A 15,026-nucleotide genomic window follows, 5' to 3' on the forward strand; every position below is an offset into this window, starting at 1 on the left:
TATTTGTAGGAGACTGATGGGAGATCAACTAAAAGAAGGAGAAGCCATTTTTTGTTTATTCGTTCTGATGGAGCTTCTGGCAGCTTCTAAACTCCTACACAGGCAGGTCAGTTCCAGTAGTGCAGCATCAGGGTGTGCCCTGCACTCATGGAACTCTGACTTTGACAGCCACAGCAACAATGGTAGGTGATTTTGGGCTCCTAGTGCCTAAACATGCCAGGCACACGTATGACACAGCGGTCTCCAAAGCGAGGTGCATCTAACTTCGGAGAATACAAAAAAATTTTTTTTTCAACATCTAAGGATGTGGGAGATGATCTATTAAGGTGAGAGTAAAAAATATAAAAAGCTTTCTATATATTTTATATCTCATCCTCATATGTTTTTGAGTATGTTTGGTAACATGTATAACATATCATCTATACATAAGTACATACATTAGAAGTATATGTTAAAAAATTTGTACTTAAAGGATGTGTGATCAAAATTATTTGTAGACCATTGGTAAACTATTCATTTAAAGCCCTTGAAATAGTCTTAGCAATATGATAGTGTTATAAATTCACAATATATTTAATAAGGGGATGGATGGATAAGAGAGTGTTTATACACAGAGAAATATGCCCAGTATTAGATGGGTTGTAGTCTTAGCTCTATTTCTTAACTTCCTCTGCAATCCTGGACAAGGGACATAATTGATTTTGGCCTGATTTTCTTCATCTCAAGTATGAGGATGGAGCTAGTTTGAGGTTTTCATACTCATACTCGGTGGTACTCCAGTGGTTTTGATGAGTTCCTACAGAGTCCCTGCAAAGGTAGGAGGAAGAGAAGACTATAGGTGGGCTCCAGCCTTACTGCAGATGTTCCTTGACTTACAATGGGGTTACATAAATTGAAAATATTTTATGTTGAAATGCATTTAATACACCCAGGCTACACAATGTGCTTGGAACATTTACATTGACCTACTGCTGGGCAAAATCATCTAACCTCAAAACTACTTGATAATAAAGTATTGAATATCTTTTGTAACTTATTGAATACAGTACAGTGCAGGGTACAGTCCTGTTCGCTTGTCTTCAAGATCACGCAGTTGACTGGGAGCTGTGGCTCCCTGCTGCCCAGCATCACTAGAGAGTATTGTACTGCACATTCCTAGCCCTGGACAAGATCAAAATTCAAAATTTAAAGTACAACTTCCACTGAATGTGTATGGCTTCTGCATCATCATAAAATCGAAAGTCGAACCATTATAAGTCAGAGAAGTCTATATCTTGCCTCATCTAGAGTACCTAGCTACTAGTATAGATAAAATGTATAGGGTAGGAACAAAGGGTTTGGGGAAAGCAGAGGGATGGAAAACAAAAAGAAAAAGAAAATCACTGGATTAGATTACCTCCTAAAATCCTTTTCCAGTTTAAGAAAGTACAGGACTTCACTTAAAGGAAAATAAAATTCTGGTATTAAAAATCTGATATTAAATATTGGCTGGGCACGGTGGTTCACACCAGGTAATCCCAGCACTTTGGGAGGCCAAGGCGGGTGGATCACGAGGTCAGGAGATCAAGATCATCCTGGCCAACATGGTGAAACCCCATCTCTACTAAAAATACAAAAATTAGTCAGGTGTGGTGGCTTGTGTCTGTAATCCCAGCTACTCAGGAGGCTGAGGCAGAGAGAATCACTTGAACCTGGGAGGTGGAGATTGCGGTGAGCCAAGATCATGCCACTGCACTCCAGCCTGGGTGACAGAAAGAGATCCCATCTCAAAAAAAAATCTGATATTAAATATAATAGTTGTCCTAGTGCTGTGGCTCATGCCTATAATCCCAGCACCTTGGGGAGGTTGAGGTGGGAAGAAGACGTGAGTCCAGGAGTTTGAGAGCAGCCTAGGCAACATAGTGAGATCCATGTCTCTATAAAAAGTAAAAATATAGCTGGGCATGGTGGCACATGCCTGTAGTCCCAGCTACTCAGGAGGCTGAGTGGGAGGATTGCTTGAGCCCAGAAGGCTGCTGTGAGCTGTGATCCTGCCACTACACTCCAGCCTGGTGACAGACTGAGATCCTGTCTCAACCCTGCCCCCACCAAAAAAAAAAAAAAAAAAAAACCACAAAGAAAAACACAACAGCCTATGTTAATATTAGGCTATATCTTAGTAAATATAAAACTTCTGGGTGGGCCAAAAACATGGAAAGACATTATTGATATATCTGATGTAAAATGCAAGGTTAGCAAGATTACACTATTAAGGATCTGACATGTCAGTTGGCTTTTACTTGAATTAATGTATCTTACAAAAGCAATCACAAGTATAAGTTTTAACAGTGGCTGTATGTTATTCTTGAATCTCTTCTTTTATTAACTTACACATTAATGTGATCAATTTGAAAGTGAACACAGAAAGAAGGAAACCAGAAAAGGGTCCAAAAAGAGTAGGAAGAATTGAGAGAGCAGGAATACTTAACAGCACCCTTAAGTGAATAGTTGAGTAGCTCTAGCAATAATATATTTAAAATTTCCAGTGTGAAATATTTTGAAACACAAACAAAAAATTTGGCTGCCTTATTCTGAGCAAATATTTTAATATTGTTTTGTTTCTAAAATAAGCTTTATTTGGCCTTTGGGACTCCATAATTGGTATTTTCTGGTTAGCTTTATTGATATAAAAAATTAAGGGCTGGGTGAGGTGGCTTACGCCTGTAATCCCAACACTTTGGGAGGCCAAGGTGGGAGGATTGCTTGAGCTCAGGAGTTCAAGACCAGCCCGACCAGGGAAAATAGTGAGACAACCCTCCCCAACACCCCCTGCCTGTCTCTGCCAAAAATACAAAAAAATTAGCTGGGTGTGGTTGTGCCTGCCTGAGGTCCCAGCTACTCAGGAGGCTGAAATGGGAGGATCCCTTGAACTCAGGAGGGGGAGGTTACAGTGAACCGAGATCGAGACACTGCACTCTAGCCTGGATGACAGAGTGAGACCCTGTCTCAAAACAAACAAACAAAATTAAGAACATTTATTTCAGTACATAATAATTCTTTGGGTACATTTTACATCCCCTTTTTTGTCTCTTCCCTTGATTACCCATTCTGCTGAGGTTTCCCTCCTTTGACTGTCAGGAAAAGCAACAGTTTATGCTAACAATGCATGCTAACAATGCCAACAGTGCTGGCCCATGGAAACAATGGTTTTAAACCCTATACAGCATAATGTTATTTGAATTATGGCAATCAGAAACTACTCTTAGAGTCTTCGAATCTTCCTTTGAAGACTATATTTTGCAATTAGGGACTGAAGTTTTTCGTGAGTGGAAGCAGTTATTAATGAGCAAAGTTTGGAGTCTGTCTACCACTCTAATTCTGCATAAAGGCAAGACATACCCTCTAAAAGGCTTTACCGTTGCTCACAACATTCCATATCATGATGTTCAGCTTAAAAACACACTTACTCTGGTTTGAAATGTTTTCAATTTACACACACACAAATATAGGTCGCCCTAGATCTGTGGCATAATCTATTTATGCCTTCGTTAAAAAAGAAGACTGAAAGAATATGAAATCCCCAATTCACACTTAGTTTGCCTAGGAACACTAGAAGTCAACGAAAAACTAGCCACATCACAGCCGCACAGCTCTGGCAGCCGGGGTCTGGTCCCTACCCTCACTTCCTCCAGCCCCGCCTCCAGGACGGCCCCAGCCCTTTCCTCACAGCTCACTGGTGGCGCGGCACCACCCGGCCGCAACTCCAGGGATCCGATCCCGGACCCGCCCCTCTATCGCCCCGGGCTGGGGTTGGGCTTCCACCCACTCTTTCTAGACCACGCGCATGCGTATTCTCATTGGGCCCTGGAGAGACGCTTGGGGATCGGTTTTCTCTTCCTTTCTTCCCGCGATCGCGCGGCTCTCTGAAACCCTTCCCACTCTATTATTGCCGAGGATACCCCTCTTAGATACTCTGAGAAAGTGCCGCTCCGGCCTTGGGTGCGGCGGTACCCGGATGTGGAGCCGCTCTCGCCCGGCGGGGACTCTGTGGCAGGGCGGAGCGCGGCGGCTGGCGCAGGGGCAGAGAGAAGGGGGCCTGAGGGCCCTGGCGCTCGCCAGACGCCGGCAAGTACCACCGCTGCCCACTGCGGAGGAGGCGGCGCCTGCGCTCGAGCGCCCGTCTAGGAGCGAGAGGCCGGGGGCGCAGAAAGGCCGGCAGTTAAGCTTGCTCCCCGCCGCCCTCGCCGCTCCCGCCGCTCTCGTCGCCCCAGCCGCCTCCCCGGGCTAGCCTCCCCCGGCCCCTTGCGCTCCTTGCGCTCCAGGCCGGGGGAGAGCGTGGTTTCCTGGCGGCCGTCGCTGTAGCCTGGCCCAGGAGCCCGGAGGAAGCGGGAGAGTCCCCGCCCACGGCCCCCTCCCCTCTGCCCGCTTGCTGCCGCCGCCTCCCAGTAGCCGCGGGCCGCCCTCCAGTACGAGCGGGGGGGCGCGGCGGCCACGGCTGGGCAGCGGCTGTGAGCTCCGCTGGGACAGCGCCGCCGCCCCCGTGAGTTATTCCCACGTCCCCCGGGGCTCGCTGCCGCCTCCGCCGGCGCCAAGAGTCCGGCCCGGGCCCAACTCCCTCACGGGTCCCCCGGCGGCGGCGGCGGCGGCGGCGGCGGAGCCCACCGCCCGGGCTCCGATGAGTAACTCCCGGAATAACCGTGTGATGGTGGAAGGGGTTGGCGCTCGGGTAGTGCGCGGCCCGGACTGGAAGTGGGGGAAGCAGGACGGCGGCGAGGGCCATGTGGGCACCGTCCGGAGCTTCGAGAGCCCCGAGGAGGTGGTAGTGGTGTGGGACAACGGCACTGCTGCCAACTACCGCTGCTCCGGGGCCTACGACCTGCGCATCCTAGACAGCGCGCCCACCGGTAAGCCGCGGCCACCTGGCCCGGGCCTGCGCGTGCGGGGACAAGGGGCGAGCCTCGGTGGGCGTCGGGGCCGCGGGGAGAGGCCGGCGGTGGGACACCTGGTGGGCAGTGCCCGGCTGGAGTGAGCGGAAAGGGGAAGCGCCAAGGGAATTCTAGGTTCAGAACGGGTGAACAAAAACTTGCAGAAAAGACCCTCTACTCCCAAGGGAAATTATGGCAGCACCATCACTGTGATGCTTTCAAGCCTGGAAGACACAAAGCATCGGGAAGAGAACAGACATAGCCCCCCCCCGCCCTGCAACCTGACTCTTCCTCTTGGGAAGGGGTCTGGAGAGGCCTAATAAGCCATTGAAATTAATCAGCCGCCAAGTGATAACTGTCTGAAGGGAGGCTTGCCTTGCCATATGGTGCTCAGTTGGCCAGTTACAATTGTCTAGGGGTTGGTACCTCGGATTTGTGGAAATACTTTTTTTTCTTACCGCCTGTGACACAGAATGACTTGGAGTTCAGTAGCTGAATGTTACTTGGGACTCTGTGGAATGATTTTTCATCTAAATTGTTCAATGATATATCTTTATACCAATAGAGGGAAGAACAGCCTGAACTCCTGAACCATTTCTTTGTCTTAAGTACTTTTTTCCAAGTGGCAGATCGGCATAGGGGACACCTGATTGATGTTCTTTTTTTGTTACGTTAACATCCGATCTCAGTAAGGTGATGTCCAGATCTTATCCATTTCACCCAGCAGTGAGTCAGGGTCCTTGATTAGTGAATCTTGATTAGTGAATTTTAGGGGTCTGTTATTGATTCTAGAGTTTTTAAATGATTAAACCAAAGGCTTACTTTCACAAAATAAACATCAAATTCATTTTCATATAGATTCATCTTTGTTCTTGATTCTGTAGAAAATAGTTCACATTTAAAATTGGATACTTTTCAGAATTCCTAAATGAGCTTCTAAGACACTGAGTTTGTCAAAGCTTAACAAATGTTGGAAGGGGCTCATAATTATTATTATTAGCAATAAAAAAGAAAACACAAGCCAACTCAGTTTTTTAACAGGTAATTCATAAAATTGTGTTCCTTAGCTAGCTTTTTAAAATAATTATTTTTATTAAAACAATTTTTTTTTTTTTTTTTTTTTTAGAGACAGTTGTCTCGCTTTCTCGGGATGATCTTGAACTCCTAGCCTCAAGCAACTCTCCTGCCTAAGCCTCCCAAAATGCTGGGATTACAGGTGTCAGGCACCAGGCCAGGCTTTAGCTAGCTTTTGAACATTAAAAAGGGTGTATGTACATCACCAGAAGAAAATAAAAAGATTCAGCAGCACAAAAAGGGGCAGCTGTTGTTACCAGTTTCTTATGTAGTCTTACAGGATATGCATGGCAAGCATGTATGTGAATATACTATAAATCCAATCCCCGTTTAAGTACATATAGTAATAAACTATATTCACTCCTCTGCAGTCTTGTTTCTTTCACTAAGTCATATTGGTGATTGTTCCATTGTTTCATGGCTGCACAGTATTCCACTAATTGGATACAGTAATTTGTCTAACCAGTACTTTATTGATGGGCATTTTATTATTTCAGGTTTTCTTTACAATGATGCAGTGAATAAATCCTTGTACATATATCCTTGTGCATATGTGCTAAGTATCTGCAGAAGTAGAATTGCTGCATAAAAACCTTGCACATATTTAACGATTTTGGTAGATGTTGACTAATTGCTCTTTGAAAATATTTTATGAGTTGACACTGCCAGCAGCAGTGTTTGAGGCCTGTGTCTAATTTCTGCATACTCTTTTTTTTTTTTTTTGAGACATGTTTTTGTTCCTTCACCTGCAGTCTTGAAGTTTTGTTATGCTAGCTCAAATTAGAGTCTGACCACAGCTCTCTTTTTTGATATGGAGTTTCACTGTTGTTGCCCAGGCTGGAGTACAATGGTGTGATCTCGGCTCACTGCAATCTTTGCCTCCCTGGTTCAAGCGATTCTCCTGCCTCAGCTTCCCGAGTAGCTGGGATTACAGGCGCCTGCCACCACCTCAGGCTAATTTTTGTATTTTTAGTAGAGACAGTGTTTCACCATGTTGGCCAGGCTGGTCTTGAACTCCTGACCTCAAGAGATCTACCTGCCTTGGCCTCCCAAAGTGCTGGGATTACAGCACAACTCTTATTTGGAGGAGTTTTTGGGATCAGTAATTGTAGCTTTATGAGGGAGTTTAAGTATCTAGGGTAAAGTGTAACAGGTTCTTTACTACAGTGATTTTTGAAGGGATATTAATGTTATCTATATGTTTTTAGTGTGGGGTGTATCTGTCATATTAATAGTTGTATTTTATCTTAATGTAAAAGTAGATGTTTTTCAGAAGTAACTTTTAGAATCTTAGTTTAATTAATAAGATAATTTTGTACATAATTTGTTATATGTAGTGGTTTATCTTGCAGAATAGATGCAGGATAGCCAACCTTCGTATGAAATACTTGTTGAAATATATTTTAATTTCTACAGTTTATAGTCTTCAGTTTTTTTTTTTAAAGAACGGAACAAAATTCTAAGCTCCTGGCTCTTGTTTTGCCCCAGAACGGTATTACTTTCAGTGTTTTCTTTTTTCTTCAAAATATTTGAGAATTGGTGTTCACTGACATTTTATTACATTGTACAAGATTTACTCAATATTAAGTACTTGATATTTGTTTGCATAATATTAAAAATTTAAAAATTATCTTTTCTTTTTGAAACAATTGTAGTCTTCCAAAAAAAATGACAAAACTAATAAGTTTTCTTTTGCCCTTTACCCATGCTCTTCAGCTGTTAATATCTACCAAGTACAATGATCAAAACCAGAAAATTAACACTAATATGGTAATACTGTATTAACTAATCCATAGACCTTATTCAAATTTCATCGATTGTCCTACTAATATTCTTTTTCTGATCCAAGATCACACATTGCATTTAGTAATCTCTTCTAATCTGGATTAGTTCTTCAGTCTTTAGTCAGTGTTAGGGTAATGAAAAACAATCTTGTTATCTCTCAAATCTGTTTCTGCTGGTTCTTCCTAATTTAATTCAGATAGTGTATTTTTGGCAAGAATACCATAGAAATGATGTTTTTCCTTTGTTAGTGCATCATACCAGGAGGTACATGGTATCCATATGTCTCATTAGTGATGGTGTTAACTCAGCTAAGTCAGCAGCAATTTTACCCATTATTGCTTTTGTACCAGCAATGTGATGCCAGTATGAAAAAGGTAACTAATATCTTACATATTATTGTGAAAATACTCTTGACCTCATGAAACCCCTCAAAGGGTCTTGAGGATTTCCCTAGAGGTTGAAGAACAACACTTTGAGCTGGGTGCAGTGGCTCACGCCTATAATCCCAGCATTTTGGGAGGCCGAGGTGGATGGATCACGAGGTCAAGGGATCGAGATCATCCTGGCCAACATGGTGAAACCCCGTCTCTACTAAAAAAAAAAAAAAATACAAAAATTAGCTGGGCGTGGTGGCTCATGCCTGTAGTCCCAGCTACTTGGGGGGCTGAGACAGGAGAATTGCTTGAACCCGGGAGGCGGAGGTTGCAGTGAGCCGAGATCACACCACTGCACTTGAGCGTGGTGGCAGAGTCTCTGTCTAAAAAAAAAAAAGAAAACACTTTGAAAGTCACTGCCCTAGAGAGAATCTCTATTTGAGCCCATAGAGGCTTGTATAAGAATGTTCACAGCAGTTACAATGGTTTTGAGAGAAATAAAATGTAAAAAAGAATGTTCACAGTAGTGTTGCACGTAAAAGCAGAAAATTAGAAAAAACTTAAATGTACATTAACAGGAGAATGGATAACTTGTATGAATTTGTATAGTATATTACTGTATAGAAGAGAAAGTTAATGTTAAGCAAATAAAGTAAGTTGCAAAAGAAAAGCTTGCAACTCACTTTATATGGTATGTTAAAGTGCAGAACCAAACTATTTTAGGGTAGGGTTTTGCAGTCTTGGCACTATTGACGTTTTGAACTGGATAGGACAACTTTTTGTTATAGGAATGTCCTGTGCATTGTAGGCAGGCATCCCTGGCCTCTACCCATTAGATGCAGTAGTACCCCACCCCCTTATGATAACCCACAATATCTCCAGACATTGCCAGATGTCCCCTCCTGGGGGGCATAATTGCTCCCAATTGAGACTCACTGGTTTAAGGATATGTACATGTGTGGTAAAAGTATGCCACAAAAAGGTAATGATAAACACTAAATTCGAGGGAGTAGACATTCTTATGGTGAAGGGAGTGGAGAGCACAACTGGTGGAAGTACATCAGGAGCATTTAAGTATTTTGGTAATGTTCTGTATATTAAACCTACCCCATGTGAGTGCATAGGTGTTACACACACACACACACTCACACACACTTTTTTTTTTTTTTTTGGAGACAGAATCGCACTCTCTGGCCCAGGCTGGAGTGCAGTGGTGTGATCTCAGCTCACTGCAACCTCCGTCTCCTGGGTTCAAGTGATTCTCCTGCCTCATCCTCCTGAGTAGCTGGAATTATAGGCATGTGCCACCACACCTGGCCAACTTTTGTATTTTTAGTAGAGATGTGGTTTTACCATGTTGGCCAGGCTGGTCTTGCACACCCGACCTCAAGTGATCCATAGCTTCAGCCTCCCAAAGTGCTGGGATTACAGGTGTGAGTCACCGCCACCCAGCCTGTTCTATATTTTTGTGTCTGACATATTTTTGTATTTAAAAAAAAGCCTTATATTTGTCAGAGGGATAACTGAGGTTGCCTTTGATTATTCATCCTTTGTTCCCTAGTTCCCACCTACATTAGATGAATAGAAAATTTATTTTAGTATGATTGGGAATTAAGAAAACGGTAATCTTCAACATAAGATTCTTTGCAACTTTTCTGGGAGTTAAGGATTCTGGAGTGGTTGCATCATTGTAAATCTTTCTGATAAGATTTTTCTCACTACATGTTGAACATTTTGTCTGGACGTTGTATGTGGGTCTGTAATATTTTGGCATATCAGCTTAATTTTTTCTTTCAGGAGGCACATGATATGTTTGAATTTATGGTCTAGGATAGTTAAACTTTGCAGAGAGGAGCATTTAGTATCTGTTTGAGTGATATAAATTCTATCTTGTTTCTGGATTCATTTGGCTCATGTAGTGCACAAGATGATTCTGGGACTATATGGGATATTATTTAATTAGTTTGAATTTGATTTTGTAAAGTCTGTAATCAAGTAGGTTTGAAAATCTAGGCACTGATTTTATAGGAGTTGGGGAGAAGTGTGTGTTTTTTTTTTACACTTGCTTTGTGGTCACTTGACTACAGTGTTGTTACCGGAGATAAGGGACAAAATGAAAGTAGATTTCTTGTTAGTTAATACAAAGTTTGAGGTGTAGAAAATCAGCTTTATTCAAAACTAGTTTCTGGTCATAGTTCATTCACACTGTTTTTGGGGTAGTTCTTTGTCCTTTTTCTTTGACCGCTAGCAAAAAATGCCTCTCGGGTCATATGTGGAAAAACTTCTCAGATGTTTTGTATTCAACTGAAGGTTTAAAAGGGCTGACCCTGGATTTAAAAAATGAAATGAATGAATAATCCTCAGCTTTTCCTTTTCTGAGTCCGCTGTTCTGATCTGTTTCTAGAACTACAGTAGAAAAGGGTATTGTCAGGGCACAGAGCTTTAGGGAAAAACAGGACTGGAGGTAACAATGTTTGGGGAGCAGGATGCCACACCTGAAAATGATGAAATATCACACGATGTTTTTTTACTAATGACATCTGCAAGGAAAACCTTATATCCTCATAAAACCTACCTATTTTAAAGACTTCTGTAAAATGTCTTTCTTATTTTATTTCCATCCACTAAAACAGTGTTTGAAAATATGAAAGTCTATCTAGTTCTTAATAGTCCCTATAGATTGCAGCTTGGTTTAGCTGAGGACTTCAAGAAATCAACTAGTAGACCCCTGTGTCAGTACTTCTCAAACTTAAACACACAGATCACCTGGGGACCTTTTAAAATGCAAATTCTGATTCAGTAAGTCTGGGATTCTGCAAGCGTTTTTCTAATAAGCTCATAGGTGCTGCTGTTACTGCTGGCTCATGGAGACTTTGAACAGCAGAGTACTAAGTAACTATTTGTCTACTTGAGATGCCAAGAGTTTCTGTTTTCTCTTTTTCCCTTTAACAGATTCCAAGTCTTGATTATTTGTTGGTAATACATGTCTTTAAAACTAGATTGGCAGTGGCTCACACCTGTAATCCGAGCACTTTGGGAGGCTGAGATGGGTGGAATACTTGAGATCAGGAGTTCGAGACCAGCCTGACCAACATGGAGAAACCCCATCTCTACTAAAAATACAAAATTAGCTGGGTGTGGTGGTGCATGCCTGTAATCCCAGCTACTCGGGAGGCTGAGGCAGGAGAATTGCTTGAACCCAGGAGGTGGAGGTTGTGGTGAGCCGAGATCATGCCATTGCACTCCAGCCTGGGCAAGAAGAGCAAACCTCATCTCAAAAAACAAACGAAACAAAACAAACAAAAAACTAGGTTGACAGTTAGCATTATTAGTCGGGGAGAAGAGAAATGTGTACAACTAAAATAAAGGAGCATGTAACACCTTTCTAATATATGGCATTTTTTGTAAGTGTAATGCTGTCTTAATGTACATTTCTGATCCTATACTTTTCAGTCTGTCCTTCTGATTAGATTAGACGTTTCTTTTTGAATATGTTCCCAGATAACCACCCACCAGGGTCTCTCCTCCACCCTCTTTAATTGCTAGCTAGTGTGATCTCACACTTGGGCTTTCATTTGTTATAGCAGGGTATGCTGTGTTGTAATTGTCTTTCGCAAAAGTGTGTGTTATTCTTGTATCTCCATTTTATAGCAGAGCCATGTCTATGGATGAGTATTTTCTGTATGAAACACACTTTTCAAAGAGCTTTTGACTCATTGGATCCAAGATTAGACACTTTGCTCATGGGAAAATTGATAATGAAATGTAAATAACCAATTTAAAAATGAAATTTTGTGATAAATACTGTTGTAAATTATTCAGTGCTCTTTTCAGAACCATTCTTTTTTCATTTTTCTTTTCTTCCCCTCTGTCTTTACCTCCCTCCCTTCTTCTCTTCCCCTCTCCCCCACCCTTTCTCTCTCCTTTCTTTTCTTTCTTTCCAGAGTTTCGCTCTTGACCCCCATGCTGGAGTGCAGTGGCACAGTCTCGGCTCACTGCAACCTATGCCTCCTGGGCTCAAGCCATCTTCCCACCTCAGCCTCTCTGGTAGCTGGGACTACAGGTGTGCACCACCATGCACAGCTAATTTGGGTATTTTTTGTAGAGACGGGTAGAGACAGGGTCCTCTGTGTTGCCCAGGTTGGTCTTGAACTTGTAAGCTCAAGTGATCTGCCTGCCTCAGCCTCCCAAAATGCTAGGATTACAGTTGTGAGCTACAGGGACCAGACTTTTTTTTCTTTTCTAGAGTTTCATTCTGTTGCTCAGAGTGCTTGAATTCCTGGGCTCAGGTGATCCTCCCACCTCAGCCTCTCGAGTAGCTAGGACTACTGATACATACCACAAAGCCTGGCTAATTTTTTATTTTTTATTTTTCTTAGAGTTAGGTTCTTACTGTTTCGCCCAGGCTGATTTCAAACTCCTGGCCTCAAGTGATCCTTCAACCTCAGCATCCCAGATTGCCTGAATTATAGGCATGAGCCACTGAGCTCTGCTTGTTTGTTTTTAGTGTGTTCTGTTTGCACAGCTAAGGTTTTACTGTATACATGGTTTTGTTTCATTCTTTTTTTCTACTTAACAAATATATTTTCTGTTTTCCTTATACATAATCTGATATGTACTTCCTATATGGTAAAATAAGGTGACAGTTATTTTTATGTCTTAAATTTACCTACTTATAGAGAAATATATATATATTCCCATATAGGTTTGCCATATGTACTATTCGTCAGTTTTCTTTTAAAATGTATACTGTCTTGGACATCTTGCAGTGTTAACACATAAGAATCTGTCTTGGTCAGGTGTGGTGGCTCAAGCCTGTAATCCCAGCACTTTGGGAGGCCGACGCAGGTGGATCATAAGGTCAAGAGATTGAGACCATCCTGGTCAACATGGTGAAACCCCATCTCTACTAAAAATACAAAAAATTTGCTGGGCATGGTGGCGCGTGCCTGTAATCCCAGCTACTTGGGAGGCTGAGGCAGGAGAATTACCTGAACCCAGGAGGCGGAGGTTGCGGTGAGCTGAGATCACGCCATTGCACTCCAGCCTGGGTAACAAGAGTGAAACTCCGTCTCAAAAAAACAAACAAAAAAAGAATCTGTCTTGCTCTTTTTAGTAGGTACATGGTATTTAATAGTTAAAAATATTTTACTTAACTATTCCACTTTTGATAGACATTTATATTGTTTCCTTTTTTGTCATTTTAAACAACATTGCAAGAAATATATTTCTGTATACATATCCTTGTGTACTAATTTTCAGCTTTTAAGTTTATTTGTTATAGGAATGTCTCTTATAAATGACATGGCTAAATATTGTCTTCACTGACTTTGAGAACCTTTGTCTTTTTTTTGTTGTTGTTGAAGGGAGGGGAGGGGACCTTTGTCTTTTAATAGAGGAATTTAACTAGTTCATATGTATTGTGGCGACTGATACATTTTTTGTGATTATGGGTACCATTTTAACTTTCTAGTTTTCTTTTTTTTTTCTAATCAGTGAATTAGAAATTTTATCACCTTTTTTCTGTTCTCCTAATTATTACTTTTTAATATTTAACAAACAGATTAAAAATCAGTTTTTTTGTATGTAGAAAACTAAACAGTCTTTTTAATTACTTCTGCCCATACTTTTTTTTTTGAGATGGAGTCTTACTCCCAGGCTGGAGTGCAGTGGCATGATCTTGTCTCACTGCAACTTCCGCCTCCTAAGTGCAAGCAATTCTCCCACCTTAGCCTCTGGAGTAGCTGGAATCACAGGCAGGTGCCACCAAGCCTGGCTAATTTTTGTATTTTTCGTGGAGATGGGATTTCACCACATTGGCCAGGCTGGTCTTGGACTCCTGACCTCAGGTGATCCACCTGCCTCAGCCTCCCACAGTGCTGGGATTACAGGTGTGAGCCACCCGGCCCGGCCGTCTCCTGCCCCATACTTGTTACCTTTTTCATTGTTTTATGTAAATTTTCAGGAAAATTAGTCCCAAATTTTTGTTTGCATTGCCCTCTCTCCCCCACCATACTCCTGTAAATACATGCTCCTCTTTATGTTGTAATATTTGCTTAGCTGGGCATAGTCGCTTATACCTGTAATCCTAGCACTTTGGGAGGCTGAGGCGGGCGGATTGCTTGAGCCCAGGAGTTTCAGACCAGCCTGGGCAACATGGCAAAACCCTGTCTCTACAAAAAAATATAAAAATTAGCCTGGCATGGTGGTGCATGCCTGTAGTCCCAGCTATTTGGTGGTGAGGCTCAGGCAGGAGGATCAGTTGAGCCTGGGAGGCAGAGGTTGCAGTGAGCTGAGGTTGTGCCATTGCATTCCAGCCTGGGCGACAGAGTGAGACCCCGTCTTAAACAGGAAAAAAAAGAAAAAGATTTGCTTACAGTTGTATTATTAATAATTAATTGGATTTAAATTGTAGTTCTTTCTTATTACTGTTTCTTCACTATATCTCATGTCATCCCTTCTCATTTTGGCTGGGGCGGCTGGGGGGAAGGAAATCCTTTCCCTTCCTTTCTGGTAGTTTGAGTCCTTGCAGCCCTGAAAATTGCTTTATTTATAAAGACATGTCTGAAGGAATTCATTGCAATATTGTTTGTTAAAAACAATAATTGGGGCACTGTTGAGAACTGACTCGCCCCACGTTGGGCGCCAGCTGTTGAGAACTGACTCGCCCCCACGTTGGGCGCCAGCCATTGTGAACTGAACGCGAGCCCAGGAATCTCGTCCAGCGAGAGGGTCCCAAACCTGGAAGAGAGCGTGCGCCGGAAAAAAAGGAGATAGAAAAGAGCGAGGTCTGGAGGGCTACATGCGCTATGCTCATGCAGCAATTTTATTTTTGCAATATGTTTCATTATATACTTTTCTGAAGTTAAAGTTGTTTATGCCAGATCAA

General features: G+C 42.4%; 1 protein-coding gene across 1 annotated transcript in view; it reads left to right on the forward strand.

Annotated features, from left to right (window-relative positions):
- Window positions 1-4,444: 4,444 nt before the first annotated feature.
- MIB1 (MIB E3 ubiquitin protein ligase 1) overlaps window positions 4,445-15,026 on the forward strand; it is a 140,449-nt gene continuing 129,867 nt past the window's right edge. The window contains exon 1 of the mRNA XM_035270722.3: window positions 4,445-4,883. Within this exon, the coding sequence (XP_035126613.1) occupies window positions 4,655-4,883 (229 nt within the window). The 5' untranslated portion in view covers window positions 4,445-4,654. The remainder of the gene's footprint in view (window positions 4,884-15,026) is intronic.

Source organism: Callithrix jacchus, chromosome 13 (genome assembly GCF_049354715.1).
Source record: "Callithrix jacchus isolate 240 chromosome 13, calJac240_pri, whole genome shotgun sequence".
Lineage (NCBI taxonomy): Eukaryota > Metazoa > Chordata > Mammalia > Primates > Cebidae > Callithrix > Callithrix jacchus.